Genomic DNA, 12,998 nt, shown 5'->3' with positions numbered 1-12,998 from the left:
TCTATCCAGGAGCCTGAGAAGACTTGGGCAGATCAGGCACGAGAAAGAGAAGAAATGGTGTCCCTGCCTCGCATAGCCCGAGCCTGTTATGTCTTTAGGTTTCCATGGAAGCGCTGACGCTTTCATTGGGTAATGCCCTTTTCTTCCATTTATAACGTTTCCAACATGGAACTCTGTTCTGCACCCAAATGTTTCTGTCATCACAACTTTCGCTAGCAACGGGGGCAGTAACTATACTATAGGGAATCAAATGAGAAAACAAAAAACTGACACGCTCATTTTATGCTGCAGCATATAACAATGGCTCAGAACCCAGTAGTTTATGAATGAAATAAAGATACTTTATTTATTACACAGGCACTTGGATATTCACATGCCCAACACATCTGATACACTTAAACAACTATGGAGACACGAATGGAACACGGCTGCATGTAGATCAAGAGAGAACTTTCACCATGGAAAGATGAATGAGTGCGTTAACAATTTTGCCTTTACTTTCCTCTAAGAATTTTCAAAAGTTACACTTCAAATCGTATGCAACAACAACAAAAAAAACTGATCTACATTTCAACTGATAGGCTAAGTTGAATTGTGGCAATTGAAACTTTTATCACAATGCAATATATGTATAGTCATGCTTGAACAGATTAGGTTAGTAGCATGCATTCCATTCTGTAATATGAATACTGTTAATCTATTCCCCAACAAAAGTCAAAAGAGGCCCAGTGAGTAGAAAAATACAAATCACTGTTATCAATTTATTACGAGACTGATCTTGGGACTACACGGTGACAATGACGTCCTAAGATGCCATGCCCACAAAAGCACATTAAAAGGGGGATGAACATTTTCATCAGACAATCTCTAAAAATTAAAGATGAGAGCTTTAAAGTGGGGGGATGTTCTCGCTGTGTGCTTTGAACACGGCCTTTCTGCTCACCTCCTTCTGGCTGGACCGGTCCATCGGACATCGCCTTCCTGAGGGCTAGCTGGCTTTGGTCTTGGTTACCATTGGCTGGTGGAGGCAGATTGTCAGACTGAGTTCTCTGAATGGGGAGGACTCCTGCTACGCTGTGTCTGTGCTGCGTCCTGGCATGATTAGACTGACCGCTCTTATGTGCTGCTGTCGCAGTGTGGGTGAGATGGAAACCCCGAGTGTGGACCCTCGGACGGAACCGGTCTCATGGGATTCATGCAAACGGAAGTGTTCTTTTGCTCTACTTAGGTTGTGTTTTCAAATGCCAAAAGGACACAACATGCACAGCACTAAAGGAGGTTAAAACTGGCTGTTTCTTTTAAAAGATGATGGGGCGTGGGGCGGGAAGACAGCAGTCTCTCTACTGCCTGGCTAAAGCCCCCGGGGTGTGCACAGTAACTGGAGCACTTGGGTTGTTACAGAATTATTACCAGGTGACTCAAGTGCTCACAGATGAAATTCAGCGGCAAACACACTTTAATGGATTGATAGCTACTGGACATAGCGTATCTTGAATTTTGAAGGATTTCAATGGTTAGGGAACAGGTAAGCTCTAAATTCTCTGTGATCATACACAAAGCGAGTTCCAAGAGGACGGATCTAGTTGTGCTCCTTGGTGAAGTGACACTGCCTCATCGTGTAGAATTATTCATAGATTAACAAGGTGTATTTTGGAAGAAGACAGTGGTGCTTCAGTTCATGAACTCTTTCGTTTGTGAACAATTTGGTTTGCAAACAAAAGCCTTTGGCAACATTTTGGTTTTGTCTGCAAACTCTACCTGGCAAACAGGACTGCAGCAATCTTTCCCACACAAACACAAATGTGGATGTCTTTTCCAAAACTGTGGAAAAAATTAGGTTCGTGAACCAAGGTACCAATGTATGTAAGATAGCATTTTCATCACAGCGTTCTCAGAGGACTAAGAGGTTTCCCACAGGGAAAGCTACAGCCTCACGTGCAGAATTTCTCACACCGTCTTAAGCATTAGCTTGAAATAGTTTCCCCTCTAGGTTGCAGGACCTGACTGCTGGTCTCCCAACTGTTCTACTTAAAATTTTTCAGTGATTTCAGGTGCAAGGACCTCATTGCTAATTTGCATGTGTGTGTGCGCATGTATGTGTGTGTATGTGTGTGCTTTTTTGGTGCAATGCCTGGAAAACCGGCAGTCCCTTGTGCTTATAATTTGTGTATTCTAGAGGGTACTTAGGTACACACAAAAGGACGTACAACATGGCTTGGCCTGAGAACATCACAGACAGAGCTCCTGGATACGGTGAGCCGGGTTGGGTGTAGGGTGGACACAAAGGAGAAACAGCCAGTTTTATTGCAGTCTACGTGAATTAAAAAAACAAACACAAACGAAAAAGAAAGAAAATGAGAAAGAGCCCGTGTATGGTCGGCACTGCTCTCACATAGACGCGACAGAGGACAGGGGGCGGGTGCAGGACAGAAAGCGAGGCGGGCGGCGGGGGCGGGGCCATGCCGGTCACTTGCGTCTTTTACTTGGCGGGAGGCGCTGGTGCACGGCGGCCTCGGCGGCGGCGATGGCTGCGCCCGCGTCCTCCAGGTGCGCCTGGGTGACGCTGCCGCGGCTCTGGCTGCGCGACGGGCCGTGCGAGCGCAGGTGGCCTTCGGACGACGACTTGGAGCTGCCGGGGCTGCTGTGCGACTTCTCCATGGTTGGAACCTGCATGTCCGCTGCGGAAGGGTGGGACAGAGTTAGGGCTCGGCGGCCGCTGCAGGCCCTGCCCGCGGGCCCAGGCCAGCAGGTCGGTCCTCCGGTCCGGGGCACTGGGCCCCGACCAGGTCTGATCTGAGGCCAGGGCAGCCGCGCTCAGCCCCCGGGGGTGGCAAAGCCCGCGAGGGCAAGGTCGCCAGGCCGAGGGGCTGTGTCCGCCACGTCTCCCCGCGGGCCGAGGGGCCGTGCGCGCAAGCAGGCCGCAGGGGTCTCCGCGACCCGCAGACTCCCTCCGGAGTGCTGGTCGCCACAGCCAGGAAGGGGCCAGCCTCCCCCTCCGCGAGCGCCGGCCCTGTGCGCCACACCTGCGTGCGCTGCTCAGCCCGGGGAGCTTTCTCAAGGGAACATCGGGGTCAGGGAGGCAGCGTCCAGTCCTGCGTAGAAACTGCACTTACTACGAACAGTAGTTCAGGCCATCCGGCAGGACATGGCGCCCTTCTCTTACTACCCAATTTATCACGAAGAGATTCCTGTTGTGCTAAGACCTCTGGCAATAAACCCTCCGAGAAAAAGCCCCGGAAAGGGCCGAGTGTGTATACTGCCCAAGCCGATGCCTGAGAAACACCACATAAACCATAGCGTAAAACTACGACAAAGTAGAGACTCAAGCAATGAAGAGGAAGTAGCTAACTCGGAATGCTGACGGTGGCACTGGGCTAGGAGGGATTTTTATGTTTTCTGTATGAAACACCCAATACCCTTTCTAAAATCACAGTGCCGAGAAGTCTGAGAAACAGAAGACCGACTAGTTCACATGTACTAATCTCTTTCACTTCGAGGGTTAAAGAACAGAGAGCGTGAAATGGACACGGCAGGCACACAGCTAAGAAGGCTCAGATCCGCGACCACAGCGACTCACCTATTCCGTGCCCAGGCCCCGCCTGCTAGGGCCTGAACTTCTCCTAAGCACTCTGAGCCCACGCACAATCAAGAGGCACTCACGCTCAAGCAGGTACCCCGCAGACGGACACACCCACAGCTCTTTGGAGTGGAAACGCCTCCTACCCTTGGATGGGTCAGGGAAGATGCCGTGGCTCCTGCTCTTGATGACGGACGGCTTTGGGGACGGCTGGCTGCCCTGGCTGGAGTGCGCCTTGCCGTGATCGATGCTCTCAGTCTGTTCCTTGAGTGGGTACCACCTAGGGGTGTTATCGAGGTGAGACGTGCTCGACAAGTCGATCAGTACCTGAGAGAAAGCGCAGCGACCAGTGAGATCCCTGGGGGCAGCTGTACTGCGTTACCTCTTCCTGTGATCTAAAATCCACTCAAGTTATAAACCAGAGGGTTCAGTACAACCTCTAGGAGGAGGACCTGTCTTCCTCACCTTGCTTCCTTCTTTTCTCTCATTTCTCTTCACTCATGGCATTGGAAACAAGGTCTTATGTATACTGGATGCGCAGTGAATGTGAGATTAAATTGAAGCGCGTAGTCTGTGACTGTTACCTGAACCCTTTGGAAATTATGCAGATTGGCAGGGTCACAAGTCAGTCTTTTCATCCAAAAACCTTTTCTGGTTATCTGAATTTCTAACACTGGCTAACAACTTTTTAAGATGTCTGACTTCGGGCATACATTTGGGACAAAAGGAAAAGGGAACAATCGGGAAACTTGCAGTTAGTACTGTATTTCTTCCATTCACAGATGTGTGTAAACATCTGGAACAGCGATAGGACTAACAGCTGATGAGGAGGCAGCACGGTGTCATGGGTTCACTGACAGCACTTTTTCTTCTCAGTGGAACATAAATAATGGTGCATTTTGCAGTTGCTGAGATCAGGCTATTTAATCATAAATAACAATGTAAAATGTTATATCAGGCCTTCAGAAGTGCAGCGAGGAAGCTGAAGTTGCATTTTTAAAAGTCCAGCTCATTTTATACTATAAATGCATTACCTCAAAAACTCTTTTAGACTCACAGCAGGCGTATATATCTTCCCAGTTAGGCAATTATATTTAATCTTGTGAATTAACTATAAAGTGTATCAAGTGGCACAGAGAAAACCATTTCTCAAGTTGCTGTCCATCTATTCGCAGAGGGACTCAGGAAATAGATTCCATCTGTGAAAGGACGCGTTCAGAAATGGCTGTTTTACACACTCCAGAAACATGCTTTGCATTGCGCCTTCATTGATGGCTTATCGTAGCAGCAAGTGCAGAGAAGTAGATCAGAGGCTCACCTCCCCAAGGAAGTCATTGGAAGAAAATCTGTCATAATCCCAGACCGTCACCTCCAGGGTCTTCTTTTTGAGCTGCAGTTCAAATGAAACTGGCATTACCCCCATTTTTCTATCATAATTTCTCATCATATTAATATATCAACTCATCTGTTTTTACCCTGAATGCTTTCCATTGGTGTAAAACATATTTGAAATTTTGTCTAAAGCTGTGTAGGTTCATCAAATACTGTGCAAAAGTGTCATTGATTATGTTTCAGTCCATGCTAGTGTTTAATCACTAGACTTCATTGCTTTGGGCACAGAATGGTGACACTTATTTTGCATTTCTCTATTCTTCCCCACCCACCCATTTTTAAAAATAGAAAGCAGAATCTATACATAATCTTCAAGTATATAAAATCAAGTATATACTTCAAGTATAATCTTCAAGTATACAATATCTATAATTATTTATTGCATTTAGATTATAGCTTTTGTTTCAGTGATGTCCAGAAGGAAAGACAGTATCATCATCTTCTTCCTGCAGGTGAATTTATTTTAAATTAAAGATGCAGATTATAATTTATTTATACCCAGCTTGAACTATATAATCAAATAACTCTTTAGAGTACAAAAGCCTCACTTTGAAAGATCATTAATTGCTTCGTATGGGTGACCTCTTCCTGTATTATTTGTGTTAGCTCTGAATTTAATTTTATAAACTGCCAGCTATTCTCGTCATTCGTGAGATGTTACCAAATGTGGATTTTCAGACGCATGTGGAGGACAGGCACCTGGAGTCACCTAATGGTGGAGATCATCCTTGACGCTCACCCTTGTTCTGCCTTCTCTGTGAAGGCCGAAATTTAGAGAAGAGATGGACTCCTGAAGTACTGTTCGGTAGAATGATACATTTCTGAGCATTGAATTTTCCTTTTCCTTTATATTATTTATGAAGGTCAAAATATAGCTGTCAGAAAATATTTCCCTCTACAGTAAAAAGTATAACAGGTTACTGAAATTTTTAAATTTTGGAAGAAGCAATGGAAAATATTCTACTAGTCTTCTTATTTTATCTATTTGTTAGATTTGGGTTTTTTTTGCTTGCTTTGTCAAAATGTTCACATTTACTTTCCTCCTGTATTTGAGCTGCACACCATTCCTTTCTTGGGCTGCATTTCTGCATGTATTTGTCTGGCAAAAATGGATATGGGTACCGAACTCCGAATAATTCTGCCAGCACTATCCTCACATTAGGCTGAGTCTGTCTCCTAGGCAGTAATCATTACATACCTGTTCCATGGAAATACTTTTATAAATGACTGTTTGGTTCCACTCAGGATTAAGACTTTTCTGAACATATTTAGTCCTTCTCTTGTACTCAGCACTGAATTGAAAGAAAACAGAGAGTTATTTTGATCATCTGTCTTCTCTGTGGACTTCACAGTCAAAGTGAAGGACACACAAACTTCACAAGATACTGTTTTGACTTGCTGGAAGTGGTCATCTCATCCACCTCACATCCTGAACCCTTTGTAAACTGAACACATATGATCATTTAAAATTATTTTTGAAGCTTTTTGTTTGCCCTAATGAGTGTTTTTAAAGAAATCCCTGTAGATGTTCTAACTACACTATAATTTTGGAAATCTTACTCTTCCTGAATGTAAGAGGTAATTACAAGTACTCAATGGTAACCTCAATATCTTCTTGCTCCACAAATGAAATTTTGTTTTTAACTTTCCAATAGTTCTACAGCTAAGCATGTCAGCACAGCTATATGATCAGTCTTATTATTTTAAGTTGGAAGGGCTGCATTCACTGAGAGAAGGAGGAAGGATGGCGATTGCTTTAGTTGAAATCTCATGAACATTTATCTAATATTTAGAGTATATTCTGACTCTGGTAAAGTATGATAGGCTATGTAGCCATGAAACAATTTTAATTAAATATAAATTATTGATTCATGCCAATTACTTTTTACAATTTATGAAAAAAATAAAATTTCTTCTCATTCATTGTAATTTGGGCAAGTGAGCTAATCCCCGATGCTTCCATTCCCTCCGAACAGATAGAACGATGTATTCTCCACGCTTAAACAATTATATTCAAATTCTGTCCTAATTGAGATAGAACACCTATAACTGGCACTCACCAAATTGCTTCAGTCTGCTATTAACACGTGGTGTTCACACAGCCAAGCCCTGGTCAGACTTTCACTGCACCACTTCTGTCCTAGCTCACACATCAGTTCTTTAATGCTGTCTCTGGTGGGGTGAGGGCCTTGGAACCCTAGTCCAGGCTATGAGGTCCTGGACTTCACAGCCTGCCTTTTCCTACAGGCACTGGATTCTGGCACTGTCATCTGTTGTTCTACTCCAAATTATATGTTACCACACTAACTTGCTGCATGCCTGGTCACAAGTACTGCCCCACCCTGGATGCCTAGTGTTGATCCCCAGCTGCTGACTTGCCCATGCATTCTAATAAAGCCACTGAGAACCAATCTCAGGTACATCTCCTACTTTTAGAAATGGCCAGACAGCCAAGGACTGGCCTTCTCGTTCTGGTTTTATTCTTTATCAGCTACCTGCAAGGGCAGTTAATTCCCAGTGGACGGCCCAATGGGATCAGCTGGGGCTGGGAGTTCTGGCACAGGGAGGTCAGGCAGTCAACACCGCATAACTAAACACGCACGCATGCATACACAGGCACATGCACAGGGTCCAGAGAGTGTCCCTTCTAATTAATCTGGGTAAGGTTTAAGCATTAGGAGTTTTGAAGGCTCCCAGTATAGTTATTGTGTAGCTAGATCTAGATCCACTGAGCTTGTGCCCATAACTTCTCACATGTCATCCACTGTGAGCTGAGTAAAATTTAAAAATTAAAGCAGCATTCCTCTCACTGCTAAGAAACTCATTTGAATGTACAAAAACAAGAACATAATGATTTAAAGAAATAGGAATTCCTATGGACTGTAGACAGAAAGTATGTTTGTGTACACACACTTTAGATAACTGTCAACGTCTACTGCAATTTAAGTCATGCATCCAATCACTTCTACTTAGGCCACTTCTACAAACTCTTCCGGCTGTGCATAAGAAACTTGTTCTGGAACATAGACTGCAACATTGTTTCTAATAGTAAGTCAATAAGAGAATGACATAGTCTAATAGTATGATATATTTAATCAGTGAAATACTAAGTGCTAGTTAAAATGAACTAAATAAATCTCCAGGTACCCAAATAGAGAAATCTTGAGAAAAATCTTTATCAAAATAATGTAGAAAAAAATAAATATAGTTATGTATAGTATCAGGATATAAAGTTAAAAATCCTATGAAATAATAATTTAGTATAAATTATTTATTACACATTATATATGATAACTATATTAATATAACAGAAAACATAAGTATAGATATTAAATTCAATTTAGTGGTTATTTGAGGTGGTCAGTGAAGTGATCTTAGAGTTACCTGTAAACCATGTTTTGTTAAATAGACATCTGAAGCAAATAAAACAAAATATTATGGTTTGATAAAACTGGATAGTAAGTGCACAACTTTTGCTTTATTTTGCATTATGGAGGAGTAAGCCCAGCATGCTTTTCCACTGAGAAGCATCCCCAGCCCTTTTTTGAGACAGAATCTCTTTAAATTACATCACTGGTCTTAAATTTGTGACTCTCCTGCCTGGCATTGTGAGTTTCAAAGTTTTTGTTGGTTTGGGACTTAGTTATCAAAGTGAAGAGAACATAGGAATATGTAATATCAGTAAGGATATGATTCACAACAGTGTGAACAGCAGCTCAATTCACTGCTACATTCTAAAAAAGTTTTTATCTGTATAATTTTAAGAGATGGGAATAAATGTAAAATGCACACTCATGTACTTTCAAATAAAATTCTGCATATGACTACATATTAAAATTACCGCAATTTTGGATGTTTTCAAAAGGATTTATAAGTCACCATCTTTTCTTATTTCATAAATATGATAATTGTTAAAATTTTTTTTATCCATATTTAGTAATTTTTGCATTTGTACATCTAGGAAAAACTCAAATGCCAGTTCTCATCCAGGAACTGTCCATATCTTTCAAGATGTACAACTACAAACTCATTATTTAATTTTACTGATATATGATCATATAATAGATTTATGCATAAGAAACACTTCTTTTAAAAAGTATACTAAGGGAAAGAAACTGCTCAAGTAGGAAAGAACAACTGGGACGAGGGAAAAGAGAAAAAAGAAAGAAGGGAAAATAGGTATATTTATATACACAAGATAGCTAAGATAACTGTACAACTAATTTATATTGGTTTATTGAAAGGAACTGTTAATGTGTAATTGATCAATCTTAAATGCCTATAACTGGTTATCTGAGGAACTACTTTGAAGATAACTATATGTAATATAACAACCATTCTTAATTTCCTATAACCTTGCTTTGAAATTCTCATTTTTATTGTTTTTATGTTTTTTTGTTTATGCCTTTGTTTTTGTTATTTTTGTCTTTGATATTTTCTCTTTAAAATGAAAAAAGGGAAAATATATGTATATACAAGAATAGCTGAGATAAGTGTAATCCTGATATCTATTGGTTTATTGAAAGGAACAGTTAATGCTTGAATTTTTTTCTCTTGACCAATTCTGCATGCTTATATCTGGTAATCAGAACAACTGATTTGAAGACAACAATATGCAATATAACAACCATTGCTGAATTCCTACCATCTTGTTTAGTGAAACTCTGTATTGTTTCTAATGTTTTTAAAAATTACTTGTTATTGTCTTTAATGGTTTGATCAATCTTGCATTCTTACATCTGGTAATCTGAGCAACTTCGTGAAGATAAAAATATGGAATACAACAACCATTGTTAATTCCTATCATCTTGTTCTGAAATCCTGTATTGTTTTGTTTTTGTCTTCATTGTTGTTATTTTTTTCTTAAAATAAAAAAGTACACTAAGTAATAACACTTAACATGGAAAAATTTTTTCCAAGGTAGAATTCTAAATGCTTTTTATTTGTTAACTCACTTAATTCTCATCAGCTCATCCCTAGCAGACAGGCATTGCTTATTATCCTCTATGACAGGTAAGAAAAATCAAAGTGCAGAACTGAGGTGCTGGTGAGGCTGCAGATTCTGACTGGCAAGGGTAGGAAATTAAATAGGGAGCTAGATTTTTGTTCTTGAACATACGGACTTCTCTGATTTGGGCTATCTATCTTCTTAATTGTAGGCTTTATTATAATTTAAAGTTCTCTACCTCAATTCAAATATACAACTTTGTTACATAATTATATGTACTGTTTGTGCACATACACATATATGTAAAAGATCAGGCTAACTTTAGATTTGCTTAGGGAAATGTTGCATAAATACTGTGAAATAATTAGAGATATTTACTGTAAATATCCGACAGGCACAAATTCAGGTGTTTATTTTACTAGCGTCTCAGTGTTGGCAATGGCGTGGTTGTCTCTTCTCTCCAGATCCAACAGCGGTGCTGGCTGCGGGATAAGGAAGGGAAACGCCCGCCCCGGCCCCAGTGGCTCCTTGGTGCCTGGGGCCCCTGCGCAGTCACCCCTGCACGCCTGTTTGCAGAGGCGCAGAGCCGCTGTTCCTGGCCATCCCTTCAGGACACTGTGGAGAGCCGCCCCACCCTGACTCTAGAGCAGATTCCGGGGCTGTGCCGCCTCTTTACACAGCTGAGAACTAGCGCTCTCCTCCCAGCCACTCCGTGTCTGCGGCTGTGCCCTCGCAAGGTGATGGCGCTGCCGAGGATTCTCGAATAGGAACGTGACTGAGGCTGACTGAGAGGTAAACTCTGTCTCCTGTTCTTTTCTGGCCTGGCAAACACCGTGCAGCGTGTCCCACATGGGGAGAGCGCACGCACAGTATCACCTTGGACGGTTAGGCTGTGGTGGGTACCAGAGAGAGACCGATGTGGGGGAGCAAGAGGTCAGAGTGAGAACGGGTGGGTACACTCAATTCCCCCCTTAAGGTTCCTTTTTCTTTTCTTTTATTAAGTTATTTTAGTCAGAGGCAGATGTGCTTTTGGTGTAGTCATAGGAAACATTCTCCAAACTTCTCTTTTTAATTTCAAAAGGAAATACTGAGAAAAAGCAGAATATGATGAAGCATTTGTATCAACTTTCACTGAAATAGCTAAAACATTGTCATTATGCACGGTTTTAAAGTTCGACTCGGGTTTCCTGTGCCGGAATCTTTCTACATAGGAAGGAGCGGACAGCACAGCCCCTTTGCCAGCCGGGTTTGCCTGCGCGGTGTGCCTTCCTGTCCGCGTCTCCTTAGCCGGTCCGCCCCTGCAGAGCAGGGAGCACAGCTGCGCCGCCTCCGCTCACCCTCCTGCCTCCCGGTATCCGCACACAGCTTGGAGGAAGCAGGCATGTGCTGAGCAGATCTTTAAACGTGCATGTGCTTCTAAGAAGCTTGGGCTTCTTCGTTTTTCTTTAAAATCTACTGAAATTAAATTTGGGCCGTCATCTTTCAAATATATATAATAGCGGTCTCAGAGGAAATAGTTTCATAGGCTAACAAGGATATTTAGAGCAACTGTAGCCAGTAATTGAGTTTCCGAGGATATGCTTGCTAAAACTAGGTGCAATCAAGCAAAATCTCATTAAAGGAAAAGATTTTGCTCTTTGCCCGACAGTGTGAGGAGAGCGAGCCTAAGAAAGGAGACCCGCAGATGCACCTTCCCACTCCCTAGTTACCCAGCCCAGTGTCCGCTTGGGGACCACTGTGCTCCTTCCTTGTCATTCTCTCAGTCCTGCCTGACACTTGCCCTCTTAGTGCTGTGAGTACGTCCACTGAAGGGCAGGGAGAGGAAGTGAAACGGGATGGGAAAACCGGACCAGTGTAGGCTAGGACTTAACAGCACTTCCATTATTTTGGCTTTAGTGCATTACCTTTAGCTATTAGAGAAAAACTGTTTCATTTTCTTTATTCTGTTGATGATTAATTTGATATACTTGAGTAGCCTAAACATACTATTTCTCAATTTTGCAGACATAACTGACCAATGACTACATAAAAATTATACACATTACTTGCAACGATAACAGCAAGTGGCGTTTACTGAAAGCTTATTAGATGGCAGACACTGTGCTTATCACTTTTGGCTTATAAACCCCCGCATTTCACACACACACACACACACACACACACACACACACTAAGCCTGTGAAGATGGCTATTACTATTCCTAGTTAGCAGGAATAAAAAAACTAGTGTTAGGTAAATCTCCTAGCTTTGAAGTGGTAGGGCTGAACTAAAACCTAAATTCTTAAGGACTTTATTCACTGGCCTCCACGGACTAACTTACAATTTCAGTCCCTTGTCATTCCTGCCCATGTTAATAATTCCCAAAGGTACTGTGAAAGTAACTGCAAATGGGTGGATGACTTTTAGAGCGTCCACATTGTAGTCCAGAGCATCCCAGACTCATTCTGTCACTATGCACATTTATACACCATGCTCTCCTCTCAGTTATTAAACACAGACAGACAGTATTCTGAAACTATCCCCTTAGTTTCTTTAGATAAAAGACAGGGAAATTCCAAATAATGTGATTGATAATGTCTGTTCTAAAAACAACATTATCTCTTTGAAATGACTGCATTTCATTTATCAGTTCGAGGCACCTGGCCTGTGTGCCGTGAGGAGTGCATGAGACATAACGAGAAACCACTGCCACGTTAAAGTTCACTGCCACCGTTCCTCAGCTGCAAGGAAGTGAAAAGATTCTGGGTACTGGCAGGGCTATGGCCACTACTCCTTGTTTGTAATATGCAAATATTTATGCCTTTAAAAATGTGAAGCATCCCCTTGTGGGCAACAGCTTGTCAGGATTAATAAAGATATCATATTTTAATATCACAAACAAAACAAAGGCTGGATCATTAATAATCAAGGTGGAATTAAAATTGTCATCACCCTATAGCCAGATGGTACATCATTAGCCTTCCCCACTAAATAACACATTTAATATATAATGCACCAAGAACTGTGCACAATAATGCTTCTGGCTGTGTATTAAGCAATAACCTTAGTTGGTAATGTAATGATGCAATATGTTATGGCTTA

General features: G+C 42.0%; 1 protein-coding gene across 1 annotated transcript in view; it reads right to left on the bottom strand.

Moving 5' to 3' along the window:
• Pclo (piccolo presynaptic cytomatrix protein) overlaps positions 1-12,998 on the bottom strand; it is a gene marked incomplete at its 5' end in the record, with an annotated part of 335,712 nt that overhangs the window by 59,687 nt on the left and 263,027 nt on the right. The window contains 4 exon segments of the mRNA XM_013510507.1: positions 2,484-2,678; positions 3,724-3,904; positions 4,896-4,967; positions 6,168-6,261. Of these exon segments, the coding sequence (XP_013365961.1) occupies positions 2,484-2,678; positions 3,724-3,904; positions 4,896-4,967; positions 6,168-6,261 (542 nt within the window).

Source organism: Chinchilla lanigera, unplaced genomic scaffold, assembly GCF_000276665.1.
Source record: "Chinchilla lanigera isolate Chin_1 unplaced genomic scaffold, ChiLan1.0 scaffold00009, whole genome shotgun sequence".
Taxonomy (NCBI): domain Eukaryota; kingdom Metazoa; phylum Chordata; class Mammalia; order Rodentia; family Chinchillidae; genus Chinchilla; species Chinchilla lanigera.
The sequence above is the reverse complement of the archived record's forward strand: the minus strand, read 5'-3'. Positions and strand labels throughout refer to the sequence as shown.